The sequence below is a fragment of the Rattus rattus genome, chromosome 7 (genome assembly GCF_011064425.1).
Source record: "Rattus rattus isolate New Zealand chromosome 7, Rrattus_CSIRO_v1, whole genome shotgun sequence".
Lineage (NCBI taxonomy): Eukaryota > Metazoa > Chordata > Mammalia > Rodentia > Muridae > Rattus > Rattus rattus.
In genome coordinates, this window is record NC_046160.1 from 91,560,715 (window position 1) to 91,583,561 (window position 22,847).

Consider the following 22,847-nt stretch of genomic DNA (forward strand, 5'->3'; position numbering starts at 1 on the left):
GTGTGAGGTAGTCTTTGATTGAACTTAGACCTAGCAGATTCGTCTAGACTAGCTGGCCAACAAATTTCAGAGATCCTTATGGTTTTGCCTCCCCAGTACTACAGACCTGTGCTGTGCAGAGGTTTTTTTGTTTTTTTGTGTTTGTGTTTCTTTTTTTTAACCTAGATGCTGAGGATCTGAACTTAGGTCCTCATATTTGCATACCAAACACTTTACTTACTAAGCTATCTCTCCAGCCCCTAGTGTTTAGCGTGCTATGTGCAGCATCTCATTTCATTCTTAAAACAATTTTTATAATAATTGATAATAATAACTATTTCTGTCACAACTTACAGATGAATGTGATAGTATTACTAGTATCAATTTCCAAATGAAGAAACTAGGATGAGGCTAAATATGTATCATTTGAGGTAACACAACATGAAGTGATAACAGATTAAACATCAATGTTTGTGATTGTAAAGTTCCTCCTCTTAATCGTTGTGTATTAGAGCCAGTCACACACTCACACACACATATATATGGTTTTCTCAAGGGTTTTGAAGACATCTTGGCCACTCTCAGTTTTATGAGTCATGCATGACTTAAGAATGACTCCCTCCTGAGGGGTGAGGGTGGGGGAATTAACAGTAAGGATGTTTGAAAAAGCCATGTGGAAACCTATTTTTTATGTTTACTAAATAATCATATACAGAAAAATATTGTAAGAGCCAGAGGTCTGGAAAGAGCAGACAAAACAATGTTTTTTGGACATGATGGGACCATTTTAGTCAAGAACTCATAATAGGTGTGGTTGCCTGTCCACCATTAAGACAGTCTACATTCTAGTAATGATGGTTGTCAGTTGAGGTGGAACTGAGCAGTCCGTTGTATAAAGCACAGACTAGTTGGTGCTGATTTCTACAAATGAGTAGTAGTGCCAACTTCTGTATGATTTACCATACAGAACGTTCTTTTGCTGGATGGTTAATTCTGTATACTTTCTTCAAAGTACTAAAGTTTCGACAGGTTGATCAGAGGCTGTGTTCTCAGACAATTTCTGTTTTAAGTTTTTCTTCACAGTGGCCACTGATTTACATTCCACTGGGCACAGATGCCTCCTCTCCACAGCTGTGATAATGTATATTAATCACCCTCTGTGTTTTCGCTGCCAACCTTCCTAACATGGTTTTGATTTGAACTTTATTGTTGATTAGAGGTATCAGTTTCCCATATACTTGTCCATTTACACTTTTGAAAAATGTCTCCTTAGATCCATTGCCTATCTTTTGAAAAGTCATATTAATTTTTCCATACTCTTCTGTTTGAATTTTTTGTATACATTTACAACTTAATGTTCAAGTTGTGTCTTCACCAAGTTGTTTGAGACTCACGAAATCATTGCCTCAGCCGATGTTGTGGAGCTTTTCCTGTTTTTGGTTTGTTTGGTTTGGTTTGGTTTGGTTTGTATGTTTGGGGGATTTTGGTTTTGTTTTCTTACAGCTTTATTGTTTCGGATCTTATGTTTGTCTTTATGCATTTTGAATCCATTTGCGTATATGGTATATGAATCCATTTTCATCTTCCTGCATGTTAGTATCTATTTTTCTTAATATCATTTACAGAAGAGACACCTGTGTATGTACTTGGTACATTGACTTAGATCAACTGTTGTGAGGCCTTGAGTTTCACTGGTTGTTGTGCCTGTTTTTCTGCCAGCACCATTGTGCTTTGTTTGATTGCGAAAGCTTTGTGATGCATTGTAAAATCCAAGTCAATGCCCCTAGCTCCTGCCCCTTCCTTTGAAGATTGCTTTGGCTGTTTAGGGTATTTGTATAGTTGCATACAAATTGTGTTTTTCTATTTCTTTGAAAAATGACTTTAGAATTGAGATATGGAATACATTGCTATAAATCACTATGGGTACTATGAATATTTTAACATTAATTTTTCTAGCCTGTGTACATGGGCCATATTTCCATTTATTTGTGTCCTCAGTTTCTTTCATTATTTTATCATTTTTCAGTATTTAGACATTTTATCACATTAGTTAAATGTAACCTTGGGTGGAATCAATGAGAGAGGATGCACCTAAGTCCAGCAGTGACTGACATGGGGGGGTGAGGGGCTGGAGGTGGGAGGGGAGGTAAGGGAGGCTCCCCCTTCTGAGAGGAGAGGGGAATGGGGAATGGAGAAGGAGCTAGGAGAGGGGGTACTAGGAGGAGAGGGGAAACTAATACTGGGATATAAAGTGAGTAAAATAATTTTTAAAATTTACTCTTAAGTTTTTTAAGATTTTTGTGCTATTACAAATAAAATTTTTTAATTTCTTTTCAAATAGTTTGTTGATAATATATAAAAATGTTACTAATTTATACAAGTTTATTGAACTTATTAATCATTATATTGAAATAATCCAGAAATAGAAAGATACTTATGATCTCATGTATATGTAGGATCTACAAAAAAAAAAACTGATCTCATGGAGACAACAGGACTGAAGGAAGAAGGAAGGGCAGCTGTTGTGAAAGAGGACAAAGTTTCACTTACGTTGGAAGAACAAGTTTTAGTGCTGTCTTGCTGGGTGACCACGGTTGATGATAATGTACAGTCAGTCCCCTTGGGCTGCAGGAGATATCAAAATCCTCACACCCATGTCTGCTTGAGCCCTTTGTGTTCAGTTACATAACACTTACATGCACCCTATACTTAGCTAGATTGCATACAATGCAGAGAGATGTAAGGGACAAGCAGTTCTCATGGTTAAAAACCCAATGCATAAATTAATAAACCATTTCTTCTTTTTTTTTTTTTTTTTTTTTTTCTGGAGCTGGGGACCGAACCCAGGGCCTTGCGCTTTTGCTAGGCAAGCGCTCTACCACTGAGCTAAATCCCAACCCCTAATAAACCATTTCTTATAATCTCCCCCTAACAGAAACTTGACCAGCTGGGCTCAGAACTACTAGTTAGCAACATCACCCATTTAAAATTTAGTGCCATGGCTTGAATTTCAGGGGATCCATCATTACGACTAACATCTGTAAAATACATTCATTTAGTATTATAAAGTACGCGTGTGTGTGTGTGTGTGTGTGTGTGTGTAATGGGGGCGCGGGGGGACTGAAGAAATTAAAGTTTTAATCTTTGCTAGTGGTAAGTAGAAATACCTTTTATTTTATGACCTTTTGCTAGACAGTTTTTGAAAGCACACTTGATAGTAGTGATGTTTCATTTCTCTTGCACTGTAAACAGCCCTATCTAAGTGAGATTTTATAGTGGAAATCATGTACTTTTTGCTTGGTGAAGCATGTGATTTTATATTGTGGCTACTACGGTGTTTGATTTATACTGTTCCTCAAACATTTGAATATAGTTCCACAAATATTTAAACAAGCTAATGAGTTAATGAAAATAGAAACAAAGAGGCAATGGAACTGTACTTCTTTAGCTGGAAGATGTTTTCATTGCATTCTGAAGGTTGTCAGTATTGCTAATGATGGTGAAATTGAGGACTCGGTGGCATCAGAATAATATGTTCTTATTGGTGAAATCTGAGCTATGTAGACTGAACATTTAGAATAACCTTGTTAGGAAGAAGTGACAAAGGATAGCACTACTAATTCTCTGCTTTTATGTAGGTATATATGTTTATGGGTATGTACGAAAGCGTTTGCTGCTGCTTTCTTTATTTTCTCCCTTTCTTTCTTCTTCCACTGAGCCCAATGGTGATGCCTTTTAAAAACATCTTACTTTGTAGCCTATGCTGGCTTTGAACTAAGGATCCCTATCTCAACTTTCTGAGTGCTGAGATTATAAGCATGCACTCTACCCAACACCAGGAATTGCTTTCTTCCTCTGTTCTTTCTTATTATTATTAAAAATAACCATCTTTCCCTTCCTCTTTCATTCTTTATTTTCTCTTTTATTTGTGTCTTGCTTCTGATCATTTCCATATCAGAGAAAGCACCACTGATTCCCTTGCCTTAAGGGAGACTGGTGCAGCTTAATTTAAAATGCGTCCCATTCTTCTCCCTCTCATTCTTGTAGTTCCTCCTCTGCAAAAGGTGCCCATGCTTTCTTAGCTGGCATACTAGATGAACTGCAGTGCTGATGTTAGATTTTTTATTACTACTCATTCATTCATACTACAAATGTCATGTTTTAGGTACTTATTCCTAAAATCTTGAAATGATTTTGCTTAGCAGAGAAATAGAATATTACCAAAATTTTAAGTTTTAACTGTACTAAACTGGTTTTAAAATACCTATGCAGTTAGCCTTATTAACTGTGTTCTAAATTTTATATATATATATATACATATATATATTTATGGGTGTATATGTATATACATACACATACAGAAATAAACTGTTTCATATTGGTGAATACACGTTATAGGCTTATTTTTACAAGTATATTGTTTCCTTAATTATTCTGTGATTATAACATCTTAACTGGGATTATTTTATATATTTATTCTAATATTTATGAAAATTGTACTCAGTACAATTTATTTCTGTGTGGTATTTTTTGTCTGCTACTTACTACTGAGAAATCTTTAGTGTGTAAAATCTGGGGGTATTATCAATTGGGGATTTTTTTTATCAGTGCATTATAAATATAGTAGGAGAGAAATAGTAATGATGAATTTTGAAAGCAATCATCTTCTGTGAAAATGATTACTTAATCTCTGAACTTGACTATGGAGATAAGTAAGGAACAAGTTTCTATTATTGTCATAATTGAATATATACTAAGTCTAACTTAGCCAAGAAAAATATTTTTAGTTGTCTATTGTTTTTCTACAAATGATACAGATGGTTTAATTTATAATTGTAATTCTTTGTTATTTTAGTGTCAGAAAAGAAATACAAGGTTCATTTGCTATAATAACAGGCTAGAAGTTCAAGGATATTTACTATATAATAACAAAACAAACAGAAAACATGAACTTAGTAACAGCGTATCTGTCAGCCATGTGGCTGATAAATGCTGGTGACTGTCCTAACTTGCAGGATGAAGCGATAATGTGACAGGGTGGTAGGAATTGGTAGAAAGGCCCCACAATTGAGAGGCATGCTCAGCTCTGTCACTCTTGCTCTGGTATTGTAAGCAAATTTCCTGGCTTCCACTATAAAGTAAAAACCATCTTTCCTTAGAGTTGCTATGAAGGTGACAGTACTCCAAGTGAGGATGGTTGCATGGCAAGTGTGTGAGAAGTGTATTGTAGTCACAATGTGTTTTGTTGTTCCATTAGGTGAAGTGAATGACAAAAATATTCAAGTGGTGGAGCTCCCCATTGTAGACAGCCTCCATCCTCGGCCTCCTTACTTACCACTGGCTGTTCCAGAAGACCTTGCAGATCGACTCGTAAGAGTCCATGGTGATCCTGCAGTGTGGTGGGTGTCCCAGTTTGTCAAATATTTGATTCGTCCACAACCTTGGCTAGAAAAGGAAATAGAAGAAGCCACCAAGAAGCTTGGCTTCAAACATCCAGTCATTGGGTAAGAATCTATTTCCCCCTCTTGAACAATAATATATAGCAGTAGTAGTGTGTGTTGCCTTTTACTATGAATTTTTTTTATAATTAATAGTCACAGCTTCACTAAAGAACGAAGATTTCAGGAGCTGGAGACTGTTCTCCCCTGTACACATAGGGCAGCCCGCAGACTGGCTCAGTGTGCCCTTCTGCTGTCTCAGATGCTCCTCTTCCTTTGTCTCTCTCACTTTTGTTTTTATGAAGCTCCTTTGTTTTATTTTCATATTTCCTACTCCACATCTTTCTTCATCTCTTAATCTTTATATGTAATTACTGACCCCAATTCTAAATGTTAGAGCCAAAGGAAGTACATACTGAAATCAGAATATTAAATAGTATTCCTCCCCTGAACTTAATTGAAATTCAGAGTAGCGAATTCTCTCTGCCCCACTTCATTTGTACAGAGCACACGAAACAAGTCCAATCTCCTGAGAGAAACAGTGATTAAGAAGAATGTAGGAAAGAATAGATATTCCTGTGATCCAATCCACATCTGGACTACAATCTTGGATGCAAAGAAAAAAACAGCCCAGAGATGACACAGTTACCCCAGTGTACCCCAGCCCTCCCTCGCCTTTAACAAGACTAAGATGTGGTGAGAATGCTGGGAAGTCAGTGACTTACCCATTGTAGGACAGTGTAAGCCTGTGTCCCTCATTTAATAACATTGTGAGTTTTTTCCTTAGTACAACAAATGAGATCTGTTTCTGTTTGCATTTGATGAAGCGTACACACACACACACACACACACACACACACACACACACACACACACACACACAAGGCTGTAATGGTTTCATGAACATAAAATAGGCACTATCTTTTAAAGGCTTGCCTGTCTTAACTGTAGGAAAATTTCATATGAGTCTGTTTCCTTGAATGACTTTAAATTTGACAAACTGAAGTTATAATAACTGTACAGGGTAAATTGAAAGAAAATAATAATAATAATAATAATAATAATAATAATAACAACAACAACAACAGACATCAGAATGTTAAGCTGTGAATCTGGTTATGATTTTAGTCTCAAAAACCTTAAAACTTAAATCTGTTTTTTAATGGAGGGTTGGTGAGTATTTTGCTTCCAGGCTCCCATATATTCTTGATATGCCTGTTGCTTTTTCTGTGAGAAGGTATTTCTCAAAGACCTTTACTTGCCTTTCATATTGCCCTGTTCTATTCAACATGTAAACCATATTAAAATATTTGTGAAATGTTTCAAAATGATTTTATATTTCCTAATGGTGAGAATAAATGAAAAATTGGTTTACTATGCTCCTAATGCCACCATGACTAAAGATACTAATTGAGTACCAGTACATTATCAGTATGCTCTCCCTCTCTCCCCAGAGTCCATGTCAGACGCACAGACAAAGTGGGAACAGAGGCAGCCTTCCATCCCATCGAAGAGTACATGGTACATGTTGAAGAACATTTTCAGCTTCTCGCACGCAGAATGCAAGTGGATAAAAAAAGAGTATATCTGGCTACCGATGACCCTACTTTGTTAAAGGAGGCAAAGACAAAGTAAGTTAGACCAACTTGTAGCTCTGTAGTGGATAATTTCTTTTAGTTGTAAAGAATCCTTAATCTAGGAACTTGTGATTCTTTTTGTTGCTAAGTAATGGGTTCCAAAATTCAAAGGTTATACACTTGTACACGCCTTAATCTAGTCAAGCCATGTCTTGTTTGTCATACCTGAGGTACTGTAATAAGAAATCTTAAGTAAACTAGACTACCAACTTGTGTAGCATCACCACAATCATCATCAAACACATTACCATACTTCTTGATACCAAAATCTGTTTGAAAACACACTGGAGTTGCCATGAACAAAATTTTATAGATTGGGGCTTAAATGGCAGTTTGTGTCTCACAGTTCTGAGGACTGGGGCATTCCAGATCAAAGCGCTAGTGAGGTCCGTTTCACTCCGAAGCTTTAGCCTCCTCTTAGCACATAGGCAGTAACCATACCTCCATGACACACTCTGTTGGAAAGGAATTCCCATTCTAGGGATGGAAGAGGCAGAGAGAGTATGGCGTGAACAGTACTACTGTAGGGTTAGCGGAATATGAAGAAGCACATAGACAAAGCCTTGATCCAAACTGTAAATGTCTTCTCAGATGATCTGGGCAAATAAAATAAGAAAAGGATGTATTAAGTGTAAATGAAAGTGGAGGAGGAGAGAAGAATACAGTCTTAGCTTTGCTCAGACCCCCTCCCAGAAATCATCCCTAAGCTTTGAGTAGGCCGTGTCTGTCCTCTGCATGTTCTTGAGATGTGGTTGAATACTTGTGCGCCCGTCTCCTTCAGTACATTGTTTATGCTTTTGATGCAGTGCCTAGCTCTGGTATAGGCCCAGTAGATACTGGATTGCTTATCTAAATACCATCCATTTGAAAACCTTTGGTCAATAGTTAATCGCTTAAACTAGTTTCCTGTTTTATATTACTGCTTGCTCTCTCTTTTCTGTTAGTTGTAGGTGGGAAAGAAAACATTTAGAATAAGGCCTGAAATGCCACTGTTTCCTCAAGTGTTTGAGTACATGTAGCCAAGAGCTCATCAGCCAAGTGCAAGACTGAGTTAACATAAGAGCCACTCACTAAGCGATGCCTGAGTGAAACCTCTAAAGCGTTCAGTTGTCGGTTCAGATAGACAGCGCTCACTCACTCTAAAACACTAGTCATGATTTGTAAATTGGTTAAAGAGAGGATATTAATTTTGTCTATTCTTTGACTTATCATTGAATGCATCACAACCTTTTTCTCCCCTTGATTGGCAGAGTAGTTTGTGTCCCTTAAAAGAAACAAAAGTTTATAAATATGAGATAAAGAAAAGTACTGCCCACAATCCCATTACCCAGTGACAGCCATTGCTTAAATGATGACATTTTCCTCTCAGAACCTTGTATAGTTACATTTTTGGTTCTGGTTTTTGAGATGGAGTCTCATGTGGCCCAGGCTGACCTCAAGCTCACCGTGTAAGTAAGGATGATTTTGAACTTCTGATTCTTCTGCTTCTATCCCCCAACCCCACACCCAGTACTAGATTACAAGTCCATGCCACCACACCCAGTTTCTGTGCTGCATGCCGGGCATGCACCCTACAAACTGATGGCCTCCTACCCCTAATCACATTTTTTAAAAAAATAGTTAAGATTTGGTGTAATTTGAACTTTTTTTCAATTAATCTAACATTTACTCTATCTTGTTACGTCACGTAAGTCTATTTACTTATTTATTTCTAACAACTCAATGTTTGGATACAGTGTGATACTTTAAACTATATACATTGTAGAAAAAGTCAAACTAATCAACACCTATCACTTCACCAGCATCTTGTGTGTGTGGTGGGGGTTGGGGTGGCACCTTGGTGGGCATCTAAGGTGCTTCCATAACCTGGCTCCTGAAATGAAGATGAGAGAGTAGAGAGATTTCTTTGACACTGATTTCATAACTGATTAGAGTTATGGCCTCTAGTAGGATTGCTGGATTTTATGGTAATTCTGTTTTTTAGTTTTGAGTGAGTTCCATCCTTTAAGGTAACAGTTGTTTATGCTATCCCCACAGTGAGTCAAGGATTCCTTTCTACCACAGCTCGAGTGACACTTACTACCCTATATTTTTGTTAACAGCCATTCCGAAGGGTGTGAGATGATAACTCATTATGGTTTTAATTTGCATTTTCCTGGTGCTCAGAAATGATGAACACTTTTCATATCCTTTTCCATATATTGTTATTTCATCTTCTATGTATTTATTGACATTTCTTTTTTAATAGTTTATGTTTGTTTTTACACTCCAGAATTTATTCCTCTCCCTGTCCATCCTCCGACTGTTCATATCCCATACCTCCTCCCCCGCCACCCCTGTCTCCATGAGGATGTCCCCACCAGACCTCTCTAAACTTCCTGGGGCCTCCAGTCTCTTGAGGGTTACATGCATCTTCTCTGACTGAAACCAGACCTAAGATCCTCTGCTGTATATGTGCTGGGGGCCTCATCTCAGCTGGTGTATGCTGCCTGGTTGGTGATCTAGTATCTAAGAGATCTCAGGGGTCCATGTTAATTGAGACTGCTGGTCCTCCTACAGGGTTGCCGTCCTCCTCAGCTTCCTCCACCTTTTCCCTAATTCAACCAGAGGGGTCAGCAGCTTCTGTCCATTGGTTGAGTGCACATATCTGCATCTGACTCTTTCAGCTGCTTGTTGGGTCTTTCAGAGGGCAGTCATGATAGGTCCCTTTTTGTGAGCACCCCATAGCCTCAGTAATGGCATCAGGTCTTGGGGCCTCCCCTTGAGCTGGATCCCACTTTGGGCCTGTCTCTGGACCTTCATTTCCATCTCTGCATTTCTTCCAGACAGAAAGAATTCTGGGTCAGAGTTTTGACTGTGGGATAGGAACCCCATCTCTCATTTGATGCCCTGTCTTTCTTTTGGAGGTGGGCTCAACAAGTTCCCTCTCCCCACTGTAGGGCATTTCATCTAAGGTTCTCTCCCAGCCCCGTCCCCTTTTACTCCCAGATCCCTCCTTCCCTCCCTCTTGTGGTTGCTTTCTTCTCCCTCCCAAAGGGGACTGAGGTGTCCTCACTTGGGTCCTTCAACTTGTTGACATTTTTGAGTTCTGTGGACTGTATTGGGTATTCTGTACTTTTTTGGGGGGGGGGCTAATATCCACTTATTAGTGAGAACATACTGTGCATGTCCTTTTGGGTCTGTGTTACATCACAAAACTCTGGATGTCCTCATTCTTAATAGCTGAGTAGTTTTCCATTGTGTAAATGAACCACATTTTCTGTATTCATTTTTATGTCATGGGACATCTGGGTTGTTTCCAGTTTCTGGCTATCACAAATAAAGCAACTATGAACATAGAGGAACCCATGCCCCTGTGGCATGGTGGAGCATCTTTTGGGTATGTTTCCAAGAGTGGTATTTCTTTAGGTACATCTATTTCCAATTTTCTGAGGAACCTCCAAATTGATTTCCAGAGTAGTTGTAGCAGTGTGCAATCCCACCAGCAATGGCGGAGTGTTCCTCTTTCTCTACATCCTTGCCAACATGTGATGTCACCTAAGGTTTTGATCTTAGCCTTTCTGACTGGTGTGAGGTGGAATCTCAGGGGCATTTTGATTTGCATTTCCCTTATGACTAAGGACTTTGAACATTTCTTTAGGTGCTTCTCAGCCATTCAAGATTCCTATGTTGTGAATTCTCCGTTTAGATCTATACCCCATTTTTTAATTGGGTTGTTTGGTTTTTTTGGATCATTAGCCTCTTGAATTCTTTATGTATTTTGGATATTATTCCTCTATCAGATGTGAGGTTAGTGAAGATTTTTTTCCCAATCTATAGGTTGCTGATTTGTCTTGTTGACCATATCCTTTGCCTTACAGAGGCTTTCCAGTTTGATGAGGTCCCATTTATCAATTCTTGATCTTAGAGCATGAGACATTGTAGTTCTGTTTAGGAAATTTCTGCCTGTGCCAATGAGTTCAAGACTCTTTCCCACTGTCTCTTCTATTAGATCGAATGCATCTGGTTTTACGTTAAGGTCCTTGATCCACTTGGACTTGAGCTTTGTGTATGGTGATAAATATGGGTCTATTTTCATTTTTCTACATACAGGCATCCAGTTAGATCAGCACCATTTATTGAAGATGCTTTCTTTTTTCCATCGTATATTTTTGGCTTCTTTGTCAAAGAGCAAGTGTCCATAGGTATGTGGTTTATTTCTGGGTATTCAATTCTATTCCATTGATGTCTGTCTCTGTACCAACACCATGCAGTTTTTTTCACTATTGCTCTGTAGTAGAGCTTGAGGTCAGGGATGCTGACTCCCCCAGCCATTCTTTTATTGTCAATAATTGTTTTCGCTATTCAGGGTTTTTTGCCTTTCCAGATGACTTTGAGAATTGCTCTTCCCATGTCTTTGAAAAATTGTGTTGGAAATTTGATGGGGATTACATTGAATCTGTAGATTGCCTTTGGTAGGGTGGCCATTTTTACTATATTAATTCTGCCAATCCATGAGCATGGGGAGATCTCTCCATTTTCTGAGATCTTCGATTTCTTTCTTGAGAGACTTGAAGTCTTATACAGATCTTTCACTTGTTTAGAGTTATCTCAAGATATTTTATATTATCTGTGGCTATTGTAAAGGGAATGTTTTCCCTAATTTTTTTCTCAGCCTGTTTATCATTTGTATAAATGAAAGCTACTGATTTATTTGAGGTAATTTTATATCCGGCCACTTTGCTAAAGTTGTTTATCAGCTGGAGAAGTTCTCTGGTAGAATTTTTGGGGTCACTTATGGATACTATCATGCTATCTACAAATAGTGATACCTTTATTTTTTCTTTGCCAGTTTTAGAAATTAATCCTTATCAGACACGCGAGGTGTGCACATTTCCCCAGCATGTGTGTCACCTCTGCAGTGCATTTGCTTTGCGGGAACATTTTAGTTTGAAGAGGTCCTACTTGCTGCTTTTTCGTTTGTTGTCTGTGGTTTTAGAGTCTTGTCTACAATATCGTTGCCTAAACCAGTTTCACAGAGCTTTCTCCCAGTGTCATTGAAATAATTTGTAGTCTCCAGACTACACTTAAATCTTTTGTCCATTTTGAGTTTGTTTTTTTGTTTTCAACTTGGTGTAAGACAGGGGTCTATTTTCATTTTTCCATCTGTGGATATCTAGTGTTCCTAATACTATATCTCTTAGACTGATTGTCCTTTTTCTATCTGATGTTCTTGAAAAACCACAGATACTTAGGTTCATTTTGGAGCTTTCCATTTCTCTGATCATTGTATCTGTTTTTATGCTAAAACTGCATTATTCTGATTACAGCAGCTGTGTAATGCACAGCTTTGAAATCAGGGGGTGTGAGACGTCCAGGTTGGTGAATTTCGCTCAAGATTGCTTTTAGAGATTCAGATCTTTTCTGGTTCTATATAGCTTGTAGGTAGGCTGCCTCTCTACTGTGGAAAATGAAATTGGAGTTTTGATAGGAATTGCATTAAATCTGAGCTGGTCACTTTGAGTAAAGAAACTTTTAACAGTTTATTGATATTTGCACTTCTTTAAGTCTTCAGTTTTGTTCATCAGTACTTCACACTTTTTAACATGCAGATCTTCCACCTACTGTCTAAATTCACACTCAAGTATTTTATTTGGTTCTATTACAGATGGGATTGGCTTCTCAATTTCATTTTGGGTTAGTTCGCTAGCATATAAAAATAGTACTGGTTTGGGGATTCTTGGTATGTTTATTTTATAACCTATAACTATACTGGACTTATCAATCAGTTTTAAGACTTTTAATGGACTCTAGGGTTTTCTAATTATAAGACCATACCATCGACAAGCAGATATTTCACATATTCCTTTCTTGCTTGAATACCTTTTGTACAGGATGCCAGTGGTAACCCAGGCTGGCTTGGAATTTGTAATCCTCCTGCCTTAGCCTAGTTTTTTCCTCTTAGAGGAAAATTTGCCAACCTTCCACTGTTTAGTCTGATGTCATTTGTGGACTTGTCATGTATGGCCTGTATTATGCTGATGTATATTCTTATACTTTTTGAAAGCTTTACCATGAACAGGTGTTGAATCTTGTCAAATAGTTTGTCTCTATTAATTAAGATAATCATGCAGGATTTCTATTGCTGTTCTTTCTTCTGTTACGGCAATGGGTCATGTTTCTGACTGCTGTGTGATGGGCCACCTCCTATCCTTAGAACAGACTTCATTTGATCATACTTCTTAAATGTGCTGTGGAATTTAATTTGCTAGTATTTTATAGAAGTTCTACCCTTGTTCATAGGGAATATTGCTGTATACATTTCTTATAATGGTTTTAGTGACTTTGCTATTAAGATATTGGTGACCTCATCGAATATTTAGAAAAATACCTGCTATGGCACTCAAAAGTAAAGCATATTCCAGGCCATACTGTGCTATGTAAACAGTTCCCTATCTCAAAACAAATAAAATATTTGGAAAGTCGGTATTCTCTTTTTAAATATTTGGTAGAACCTAGCAGTGGCAGTTTGATAGCAGGCCTTTTACTACTAATTCAATGTCCTTACTTGGTATTGTTCTGTTTAGATTATCTGTATTTATTTATTTAGTCTTGATGAGTTAATTTTTTTTTAATCATCCATATCCTGTAGATTACCCAATTTGTTTATAGTAGTCTCATGGTTGGTTGTTTTGTTTTGTATTTCCATGCTATTAGTATTAATGGTGTCAGATAATTATTATTAGTCTTCTGGTTGTTGTTGGTGGTGGTGGTGGTAGTAGTAGTGGTAGTCATGGTAATTGTGGTGGTAGAGGTAGTGGAAGTAGTGGTAGTAGTGGTGGTAGTGGTAGTACTAGTGGTAGTGGTAGTACTAGTGGTAGTGGTGGTAGTGGTAGTACTAGTGGTAGTAGTGGTGGTAGTGATAGTACTAGTGGTAGTAGTGGTGGTAGTGGTAGTACTAGTGGTAGTAGTGGTGGTAGTGGTAGTACTAGTGGTAGTGGTAGTGGTAGTAGTGGTGGTAGTGGTAGTAGTGGTAGTAGTGGTAGTACTAGTGGTAGTAGTGGTGGTAGTGGTAGTACTAGTGGTAGTAGTGGTGGTAGTGGTAGTACTAGTGGTAGTGGTGGTAGTGGTAGTACTAGTGGTAGTAGTGGTGGTAGTGGTAGTACTAGTGGTAGTAGTATATTACCACAGCTTCCATGTAGAAGTCAGAGGACAGCTCCTAACTTCCACATTTACTTGGCTCCCTGAGATCTAACTTAGGTCTTCAGGCTTGTGTGTCAAGCTCCTTTATTCACTGAGAAGTCTCACTGGGTAGGTCTACGTTTCCTCTTCCTTCCTGAATTTATTTGAATTTTCTTTTATTTCTTCATAAGTCAAAAACTCAAACTTTATTATCTATGATCTTTTAAATAATTTTTGAAACCTATATTTTGTTATATGTCTTAGTTGTTTTCCTTCTTTTTAATTTATCTTGGATCTTACTCTATATTTCTTGAGCTACAATGTGAGTTTGTCTGTTTGAGAGCTTTTCTTTCTGTTGGTGTGGTTTACTGCTGTGAACCTTCCTCTCGGGACTGCTTTAGCTAACTCTGGTCATTTTGCCCTACTGTGTTCCCATGTTTGCTTTAAGGTATTTTGACTTCTTCTTTTACCCATTGTTTCAAGAGTACTTTGTTTAATTTGTACGCATCTGTGAGTTTCCCAAGACTTCTGAAACTCATATCAATTAAATACCATTGTGTGCAAAAGAAAACTACTTGTTTTATACCCAACATATGCTTTTTTCAGAAGAATGTTTCATATGCATTTGAGAACATTTACTCTGTAGCTTTTGAACAAAGGACACTATAATATAAATATGTCAGGTCAGTTTGGACGAAGTCCATGTTTTGCTTTTAAGGTGTGTGTGTGTGTGTGTGTGTGTGTGTGTGTGTGTGTGTGTGTGTATACACACAACATATGTGTGGGTTCCCACAGAATCCAGAAGAATGTGTTAGATTCCTTGTAGCTGGAGTTCCAGGCTGTTGTGAGTCACCCAGTGTGGGTGTAAGAACTGTACTTGGGTCCTATAAAGGATCAGCAAGTGCTTTTAACAGCACAGTCCTCTTTCCAGTCCTCCACTTTTCTTCTTTTGTTAATTGCTTTTTCTGTCTAGAACTTTCCAGTGTTGAATGAAGGATATAAAGTTTCCAGAAATTATTGTATTGTGACTGTCTCTGCCTCTGATCTTTGACACTCTGTGTACTTCATTGATTTAATTTTTATAATTGATAATAATAATTACTTATTGGGTTTCGTTGAGACTTGGCTGTGTAGCCCAGACTAGCCTTGAGTTCACATTGTAGGTACATGCCTGCTTTATAATGTTGTAACCTCTTGAGAATGAACATCATTTTACGTTGAACTCTTGAGTCTTGGCTGTGAGAAGTAGAGGTGCCGCTTTGCTGAGGTCTCCTTTGCTTAGATCCCTTTTTCCATACTTTTATTCAATGTCCAACGGTGGTGTGTAAACACCACATTTAATGGCTGTACCCACTGTCTGAATCCGCTGTTGATGACTTGAGCAAGCCTTTTCCTAATACCGGATTGTTAGGTTATTTTCAGTGTTTTACTATTATAAATAATGGTACAAAGTATGTCTAAAATGCCTCCATTATTTCCTCAAGCTGGGTTTCCAGACTTTGAACTATTTACATAAAAGGACATAAACATTTTACAGCCCTGACCCAGTCCCACATGACATGTTTATGCTGAGCAGCCATTACAGTACAGTAGCAATATCTCCTTTACTGTGGAAATGGTGAAACCTGAATGTCTCTTCCTCAGCTCCTCGACCCCTCCCCATGGCGCTCTAGGCAGCAGCTTTGTCTGTGTTCTACTGTAAAATCAGTGGAAACACTTTATGCATATTTTTCCTCTTTGGAAATTCATTTTAGTTTCCCACGTCATTGCTAATATATTAATCAGGAATTTAACTGCCATCTCTCTTCATTCTTTTACTTAAACATTTCCCATCCTGAGTTACCTCTCTTTAGACCTCTTATGATGGGGTTTTGCTATATAAGCAAATTATAAAACCTTTACTATTCTTCTTTACAAGCAACCAAAAGCATTCATTTATTCTGCAACAGGTATATCATGTCCAAGGTGATATTGTAAGATTGTTTTACTTTAAGAGGGGTTAGGTGAAAAATTAAATGTAAATGATTCACGGGCTTCACACATTAGGAAGAGAAGCCTGTTTCTGGATAGTAGATCTGAAGAGGGTGTCGAGATGAGCGTTACCTGTGTACCTCTCTGTGCAGGTGTGCAGTCAGTCCTCTGTCACTCAGCATCATACTTCATGCTTCATGGAGATGGAGTTCATCCATGACATCTCTCCTAAGTAATTTACATTAGAGAATTTAAAATCACGGAATGACTGGCAGCCAAAGAGCTAAGAACTACCAAATATGTCCATCAACTGTTGTTTTCTGAGGCAGGGAAGATTTAGGGGTAAGGATGAAATTGGAAAGTAAAGCTTCCAAATGGTTAGATGTTGGAGTACTGGAGAGGCTGAGGCAGGGCGATCATAATTTAAGGTCAGTGTAAACTACGTAGTGAGTTCACACCAAACCTGGATAGTATCATGAGACAATTCAAATAAATCCCAGATAATATGGTTACATATTTAGTTTTTCATTATTAAGCATTCTAAACCAACTTTTTCTAACATTAGGTTCTTTGCAATTAATAGAAGAAAAGTTTTCTGACATTTTACACAGTGTAGCTGAAAACTAGCAATGACTGTTTTTTACTTTTTACCTGTTTTTTTTAAATTATTTTATTATTTCAACTGTTGCCCCCCATCCCGGTCCCCCCTCCCACAGTTCTTTAGCCCATTCCTCCACCCCTTGCCTTTGAGTGGATGCCCCCTCACCAAGCATCCCCCTTCCCTGAGGCATCAAGTCTCTCAAGGATTAGGCTATCTTCTCCCACTGAGGCCAGACCTTGCAGTCTTCTGCTACATCTATGCTGGGAGCCTCGGACCAGCCCGTGTATGCTGCCTGGTTGGTGGCTCAGTCTCTGGTCCCTGGGGTCTGGGTTAGTTGAGACTTTGGTCTTCTTATGGGGTGGCCCTTCCATTCAGTTTCTTCAATCCTTCCTCTTATTCAACCATAGGCGTCCCCAACTTCAGTCCAATGGTTGGGTGTATCTGTCTCAGTCAGCTGCTGGTAGGGCCTCTCAGAGGACAGCCATGCTAGGCTCCTGTCTATAAGTATATCATAGCTTCATTACTAGTATCAGGCCTTGGTGCACCCCCGTGAAAGGGATCCCAAGTTGGGCTGGTCACTGGGCCGCCTCTCCTTCAGTCTCTTCTCCATTTTTGCTCCTGCAGTTCGTTTAGATGGGAACAATTCTGGGTCACAAATTTAGACTGTGGTAACCCCATCCACTTGAGGCCCTGTCTATATACTAGAGATGGATTCTTTGCGTTCCCTCTCTCCACTGTTGAGCATTTCGCTAAGGTCACCCCCATTGAGTCCAAAGAGGGTCTCACCTTCCAGGTCTCTGGTCCCTCCCATGTCCCACCCCCAAAGGCTGCTTATTTCCATTAATTCTCCTGGTGTTCTGGGCTTCTCTCCTGTCCCCCACCCCACCCCCTGCTCCACACCTGGTCCTGTTCCCTCCCCCCCACTCCACCTCCTCTCTCCCACTCAGATCCTTCCCTCCATTTGCCTCCCATGATTATTTTGTTCCTCCTTCTAAGTGGGATTGAAGTATCCTCACTTGGGCCTCCCTGTTTGTTTACAACTGCAATCCAGTTAGTCTTTTGTGGGTGGTATAAAGTTAAGTTTTTATAAGATAGTAAAAGGATAGTATTACCAGTATCAGTCTCTGAAACTTCAATGTAAAAGAAGTCCTCTGCTTAAGCAGTTAGAGGTAAGACCCAAGAAATCTATTTGAACAGAAGCTTCCCCTCTTGTCCCATTGTTTGCTTTATTTTTTTGTTTGTTTCCTATTCCTGGTCTCTTGCATGAAACTGACTTTCACATCTTTAGAAAGGCATGAGGATAATCAGTTCCTGTTGGTCTGTTCTATAGCAGGGCCTTTTAGTTAGGAGAGCCCTGGCTGTTGGTGTCAATTCTTGGCTAAGGGGCCACTCCTTTTTTAGTTTGACTGAGTTTCCTTGTGTGCTAATGAGATTCACTTTACTCAAGGGTAAAACCCACAACAGCTCTGCTGGTTCCTGTCCTTGCTACTCTGTAGCATTTGCAGTTACATTTGTTAATGTGTTTGTAACTTGGGTGTGTAGCTTGATCAAAGAAAACCTTGTCAGGTTTTCTTTTTAGAACAAATGTGACATTTTCTTCACCTCATTGATGTTGAGCTGAGAAAGGCAAAATACTAAAATCAATCAGTCAGTCAATCAATCATAGGGCCTACTAGGCATGAACACTACATGCAGCAGTACAAAGCATGCTCTGAGTTTTTGCCTGAACTGCCATTTTATCACAGGCAGTGAAGGAAGCTCCTTAGTGGCCATAAATGATAAGAAATGTTAAGAGTTGATCGTCCGGGGATTGGGATAGAGCCCTGGACAAAGATAGACTCATTCAGGCATGTATGTAATTCTAGCATTGTGTGGACGGCCAAGTCCTATCGCGTGAGCCTAACCCTGGGGAGTACTGTTTAGAGCCAAAATATAAACTGATTCTTAATGTTTTCAGAGTTTGTAAGCAAGAAGCAGTATTATCTCAGGATAATACTCGTTTATCCTTTCACTGTGTTCCCGATTCCCTTGTAGGTATTGAGAGTGCTCAAGTGAACCCTGCAGATGAATGCTTATGTTTAATAGAGCTTAGATTCCAGGTAGGGGTGATGGGAGCAGGAGAGGGATGCAAGCAGTAAACACGCACCTCATAACAAGGTGAACCGTGGCCAAAAACAGTGCAGGCAGAAAGACTAGGGATTTCAAATTCAAACTTCAAATCCTCACTGAGAAGGTGATTCTGAGTATAGATTTAGAGAACTGTAAAGATTAAAATTAGGTATAGATGCTCATCATAGCTAATATTTGTTCAACATTTCCTATATGTAAGGTATATGTAAGCACCCTGTGTTAATTCTTAATGAAATTATATAAAGGACGTGTGAATGTTACTCCCTTTTTAGTAAGGTGCCCAATTTTAGTCTAAAGATTTACACACCAAGACAGTGATTTCTAATTCAGAGCAGAATCATTTCATCAGCTGTAGACTTTTCCAAGACAACCAGTTTTGATATTTTAAGAACATATCTTAGATAAGACTACTGACATATTACTTGGCAGAAATCCATCCACAAGGAGCTTGCATTCATAAATCCAATGGAATGGGTTTTCTATTACTGTTATGGCTAAGAATAATAGATGGATCCTCAAAGGGGATAGAAATTGAAGACTGTTGGTTATCACAAAGATTTTAACTAATCATTTTTAAATTTATTTGCATTATTTGTAAAATTAATGAAGACGTTTATGTTTACTCAAATCTGATCTGTCACAATTATAAACTAAAACTTTAAATGAAAGTCTGTTGTGATGTATTTCTAAAACAGCTCCATTTAAATATTGAAAAAGCTCAGAAAAACTCTTAGAAGGGTACTCATTACAAAGAGACTTAAAAAAATAAAAATTAAAAAAAAAAGAATAAGAAGCCTTCATACTCTGACATGAATTGCTAAAGCTCATAGTGGTGTATGGGTGTGTTTAAGAAAATAAGGCAGAATGTGTCTTTTGAAACATGGTCCCACTCGGTAGCCAGGTGAGCCTTGAACTCAGTCCTCCTGTCTCAGCCAGCTGGATATTTGTTATAGGAATATACCACCACACCTGGCTTCAGTAACATTTAACATGCAGGATATTCTGAATTAGTTTCTTTTCCATTGTTCACTTGAAAGTTGCTTCAACTCTCTATTAAATATTATCAAGTTCTCAGTGTTAAAGAGGGAGCTTTTGATTAAAGAAGTGGTCTTCTCAGATGCAGACACCCACAGTGAAACAGCTTGGGGACTCTTGGGGAGAATAGGGAGGACTGCAGGCCCTAAAAGGGATAGGAACTCCATGGAAAACCAATGGAGTCAACTAACCTGGACCCTTGGGACTGTCAGAGACTGAACCACCAACCAAAGAACATATACAGCTTGGACCTAGACCTCTCCATACATATGTAGCAGATGTGCAGCTTGGTCTTCATGTGGGTCCTGGACAACTGGAACAGGGGCTGTCCCAAAAACTGTTGCCTATACATGGGACATGTTCTTCTAGCTGGGCTGCCTTGTCTGGCCTGAGTGGGAGAGGAAGCACCTAATCTTGCAGAAATCGAAGTGCCAGGGTGGAGGGCTACCCAGGGGGGCCCTCACCCATTCAGAGGAGAAGGGGGAGAGGCAAAGGCTTGTGACGGTAACCAGGAGGGGGCAGTGAGCAAGATATAAAGTGAATAAATAAATTTAAAAGACGTGGTCAATAAAACACTGTCGGTTTAGTCATCAAATCTCTTTCTTTTTTCAGGTACTCCAATTATGAATTTATTAGTGATAACTCTATTTCTTGGTCAGCTGGACTACACAATCGGTACACAGAAAATTCACTTCGGGGCGTGATCCTGGATATACACTTTCTCTCTCAGGCTGACTTCCTAGTGTGTACTTTTTCATCCCAGGTAAGTAGTAGCATGCTCTAATGGCTGGTAGTCACTGTTGAATAAAGGAGGAAAATTACTTGTGTGTCTGTGTTTTTAGTGTTAGTATGACTCAGGTATAATTTCCCTTTATGCTTAGTAGTGATATATTTTGTGAAATAGTGAAGAGATCCCATAGAGAAGTTTGAGTACATTGAATATTAGTTGTTTGCAGCAATGACTAAATGTATCTCCACTGTTGCCAGTTGGTGCCGTTCTTTAAAGTACGCGGCTGTTAATAGCATCTAACAGAAACAGCCGGTAATTGAGTTTCCTTTGTACATTTCCGATTCTGCAAACAGCTAATAGGTAAGCAGATCCATCCATTTCAGCTCATCGCTGATACTGTGAGACTTAAGTTCCCAGCCGTCCTGCCTCACTGGCTGGCTTAATAGTAAAGGCAGTAAATGCAAGTCTTTTGCAAGTCCTTCTACATGTTTGTGAAGTAAAAATGTGTATACTAAGTTTAAATAATTCAAGTTTAAAAATGGAAATACTACTCAAGGAGCTATTGTTTTGAGTTTGACTGTTGCATATGGGCTACGGGTTTGGTTTTGGTTTGCTTATGAGGTATCTAGTCAGTCTTCCTGCCCTGTGAAGCATGGTGCTGCAGTATCTATTGGGAACTCTGTTGTTTCCCCGCTTGTCCTCTCATCACTGGCTAGCTTATCTAACCAGCCATTGAGAGACTGTGCTCAAATAATTTTGTGTGCTAAGAGGACTTAAAGGAGTTTGTAGATAAGGATTTGGCTCTTTTCAGAATCAAAATACAACTAGAGGACAATTACCAAAAATTACAAATAGGTGTAAAGTAGGTGTGTTTAAATGCTGAGAGCATCACATAGAGAAGAAAGCAGTTTGCATGGGAGGACATTTCAGAAGGAATAAAGAACTGGACCTTAGTTTTTACAGTGTGGCTATCTCTTACCACAGTAAGATTTTCAGAAGGTGTTTATCCATGCAAAGACTGTAGTTTTCCTCATCGTGAAATAAGAACATGACTCACTATATAAAAACAGCTACACAAAACAGGAGTCACAAAGAAGGTATTCTACTCTCCACATAAAATCTCCTTAGCCTTCAAATTCCCATGAAGGCATCTAATGGTGATATTTCACTGGAATGAGGGTCCCGTCTTCAGAAAGTACAGTTTCCTTTCTCATTGCAGGCGGTCAGATATGTATCTACTTGATCCCACTCCTGTATTTGAGAACCTAGGCTACCTGATAATACAGACTAAGCAGGTTATACTAGGAACACACACACACACACACACACACACACACACACACACACACACACACGATAAAAATAAAAAAGAGGCTGTAAGTTTGAAATAGAGCAAGGAGGAGGGCTTGTGGGAGAACTAGGAAGAGGAAAGGGAAGAAAGAAATGATGTAATTATATTATAATCTCAAAATTTAAGGGAAAGAAATTTAAAAGAATAATTTTCAGACCAGTAAGACAGCTCAGTAGGTAAATGTACCTGCCACCAAACCTGATTACTTGAGTCCAAAGTTCAGCCTGGAAACATGCATGCATGCATCATTTGTATATAATACAATTATTTTTTTAAAAGTCACTTTTCCTGTGTCACTGCCTGCCCTGTTGACCTAGATTTTAAACCTGTATAAAGTCTGCTCCTCTAGTCAGGGTTTAAATCTAGGCACTGCTGGCAGATAATATTTTGTTGTAAGAAACTGTACTATGTCTTTAGGTATTGAAGAGTTAAATTTCAAAAAGTTAGTCTCAAACAAAGTCCAGACATGCCTGAGAGAATTTGAGATAGGGCTCACTGGCCCGACTATCAGCTCCCAAGGACACTGGCCATCTGGAGCCACCCCCTCCCCTTCCTTCACTCCCTGAGGATGGGTCATCCCCCTGCTGCAGTGAGATGAGTTGCCCTGCCCACATTGCTGAGATGCTAGATTACACGTATGCTTTGTTGATGTAACTCCGTGCCAATAGTAACTGTGCACCCTTTGTATTAGCCAATTATGTGTATCCACACGAAACCCCTGGTTTTCCCTATATAAGCTCCTGCCTAGAGAGGCTCGGGGCTTGACTCAATCTCCAGTGTGGGATATGTGTCAGCCCGAGATCTCGTAAATAAA

The 22,847-nt window shown here is 38.9% G+C and overlaps 1 protein-coding gene across 2 annotated transcripts in view; it reads left to right on the forward strand.

Moving 5' to 3' along the window:
* The window catches only part of Fut8 (fucosyltransferase 8), a 131,359-nt gene that overhangs the window by 98,141 nt on the left and 10,371 nt on the right, over positions 1-22,847 (forward strand). For both annotated transcript variants that reach the window (XM_032907987.1, XM_032907986.1), the window contains 3 exons: positions 5,237-5,483; positions 6,872-7,048; positions 20,565-20,715. In XM_032907987.1, the coding sequence (XP_032763878.1) occupies positions 5,237-5,483; positions 6,872-7,048; positions 20,565-20,715 (575 nt within the window). The remainder of the gene's footprint in view (positions 1-5,236; positions 5,484-6,871; positions 7,049-20,564; positions 20,716-22,847) is intronic.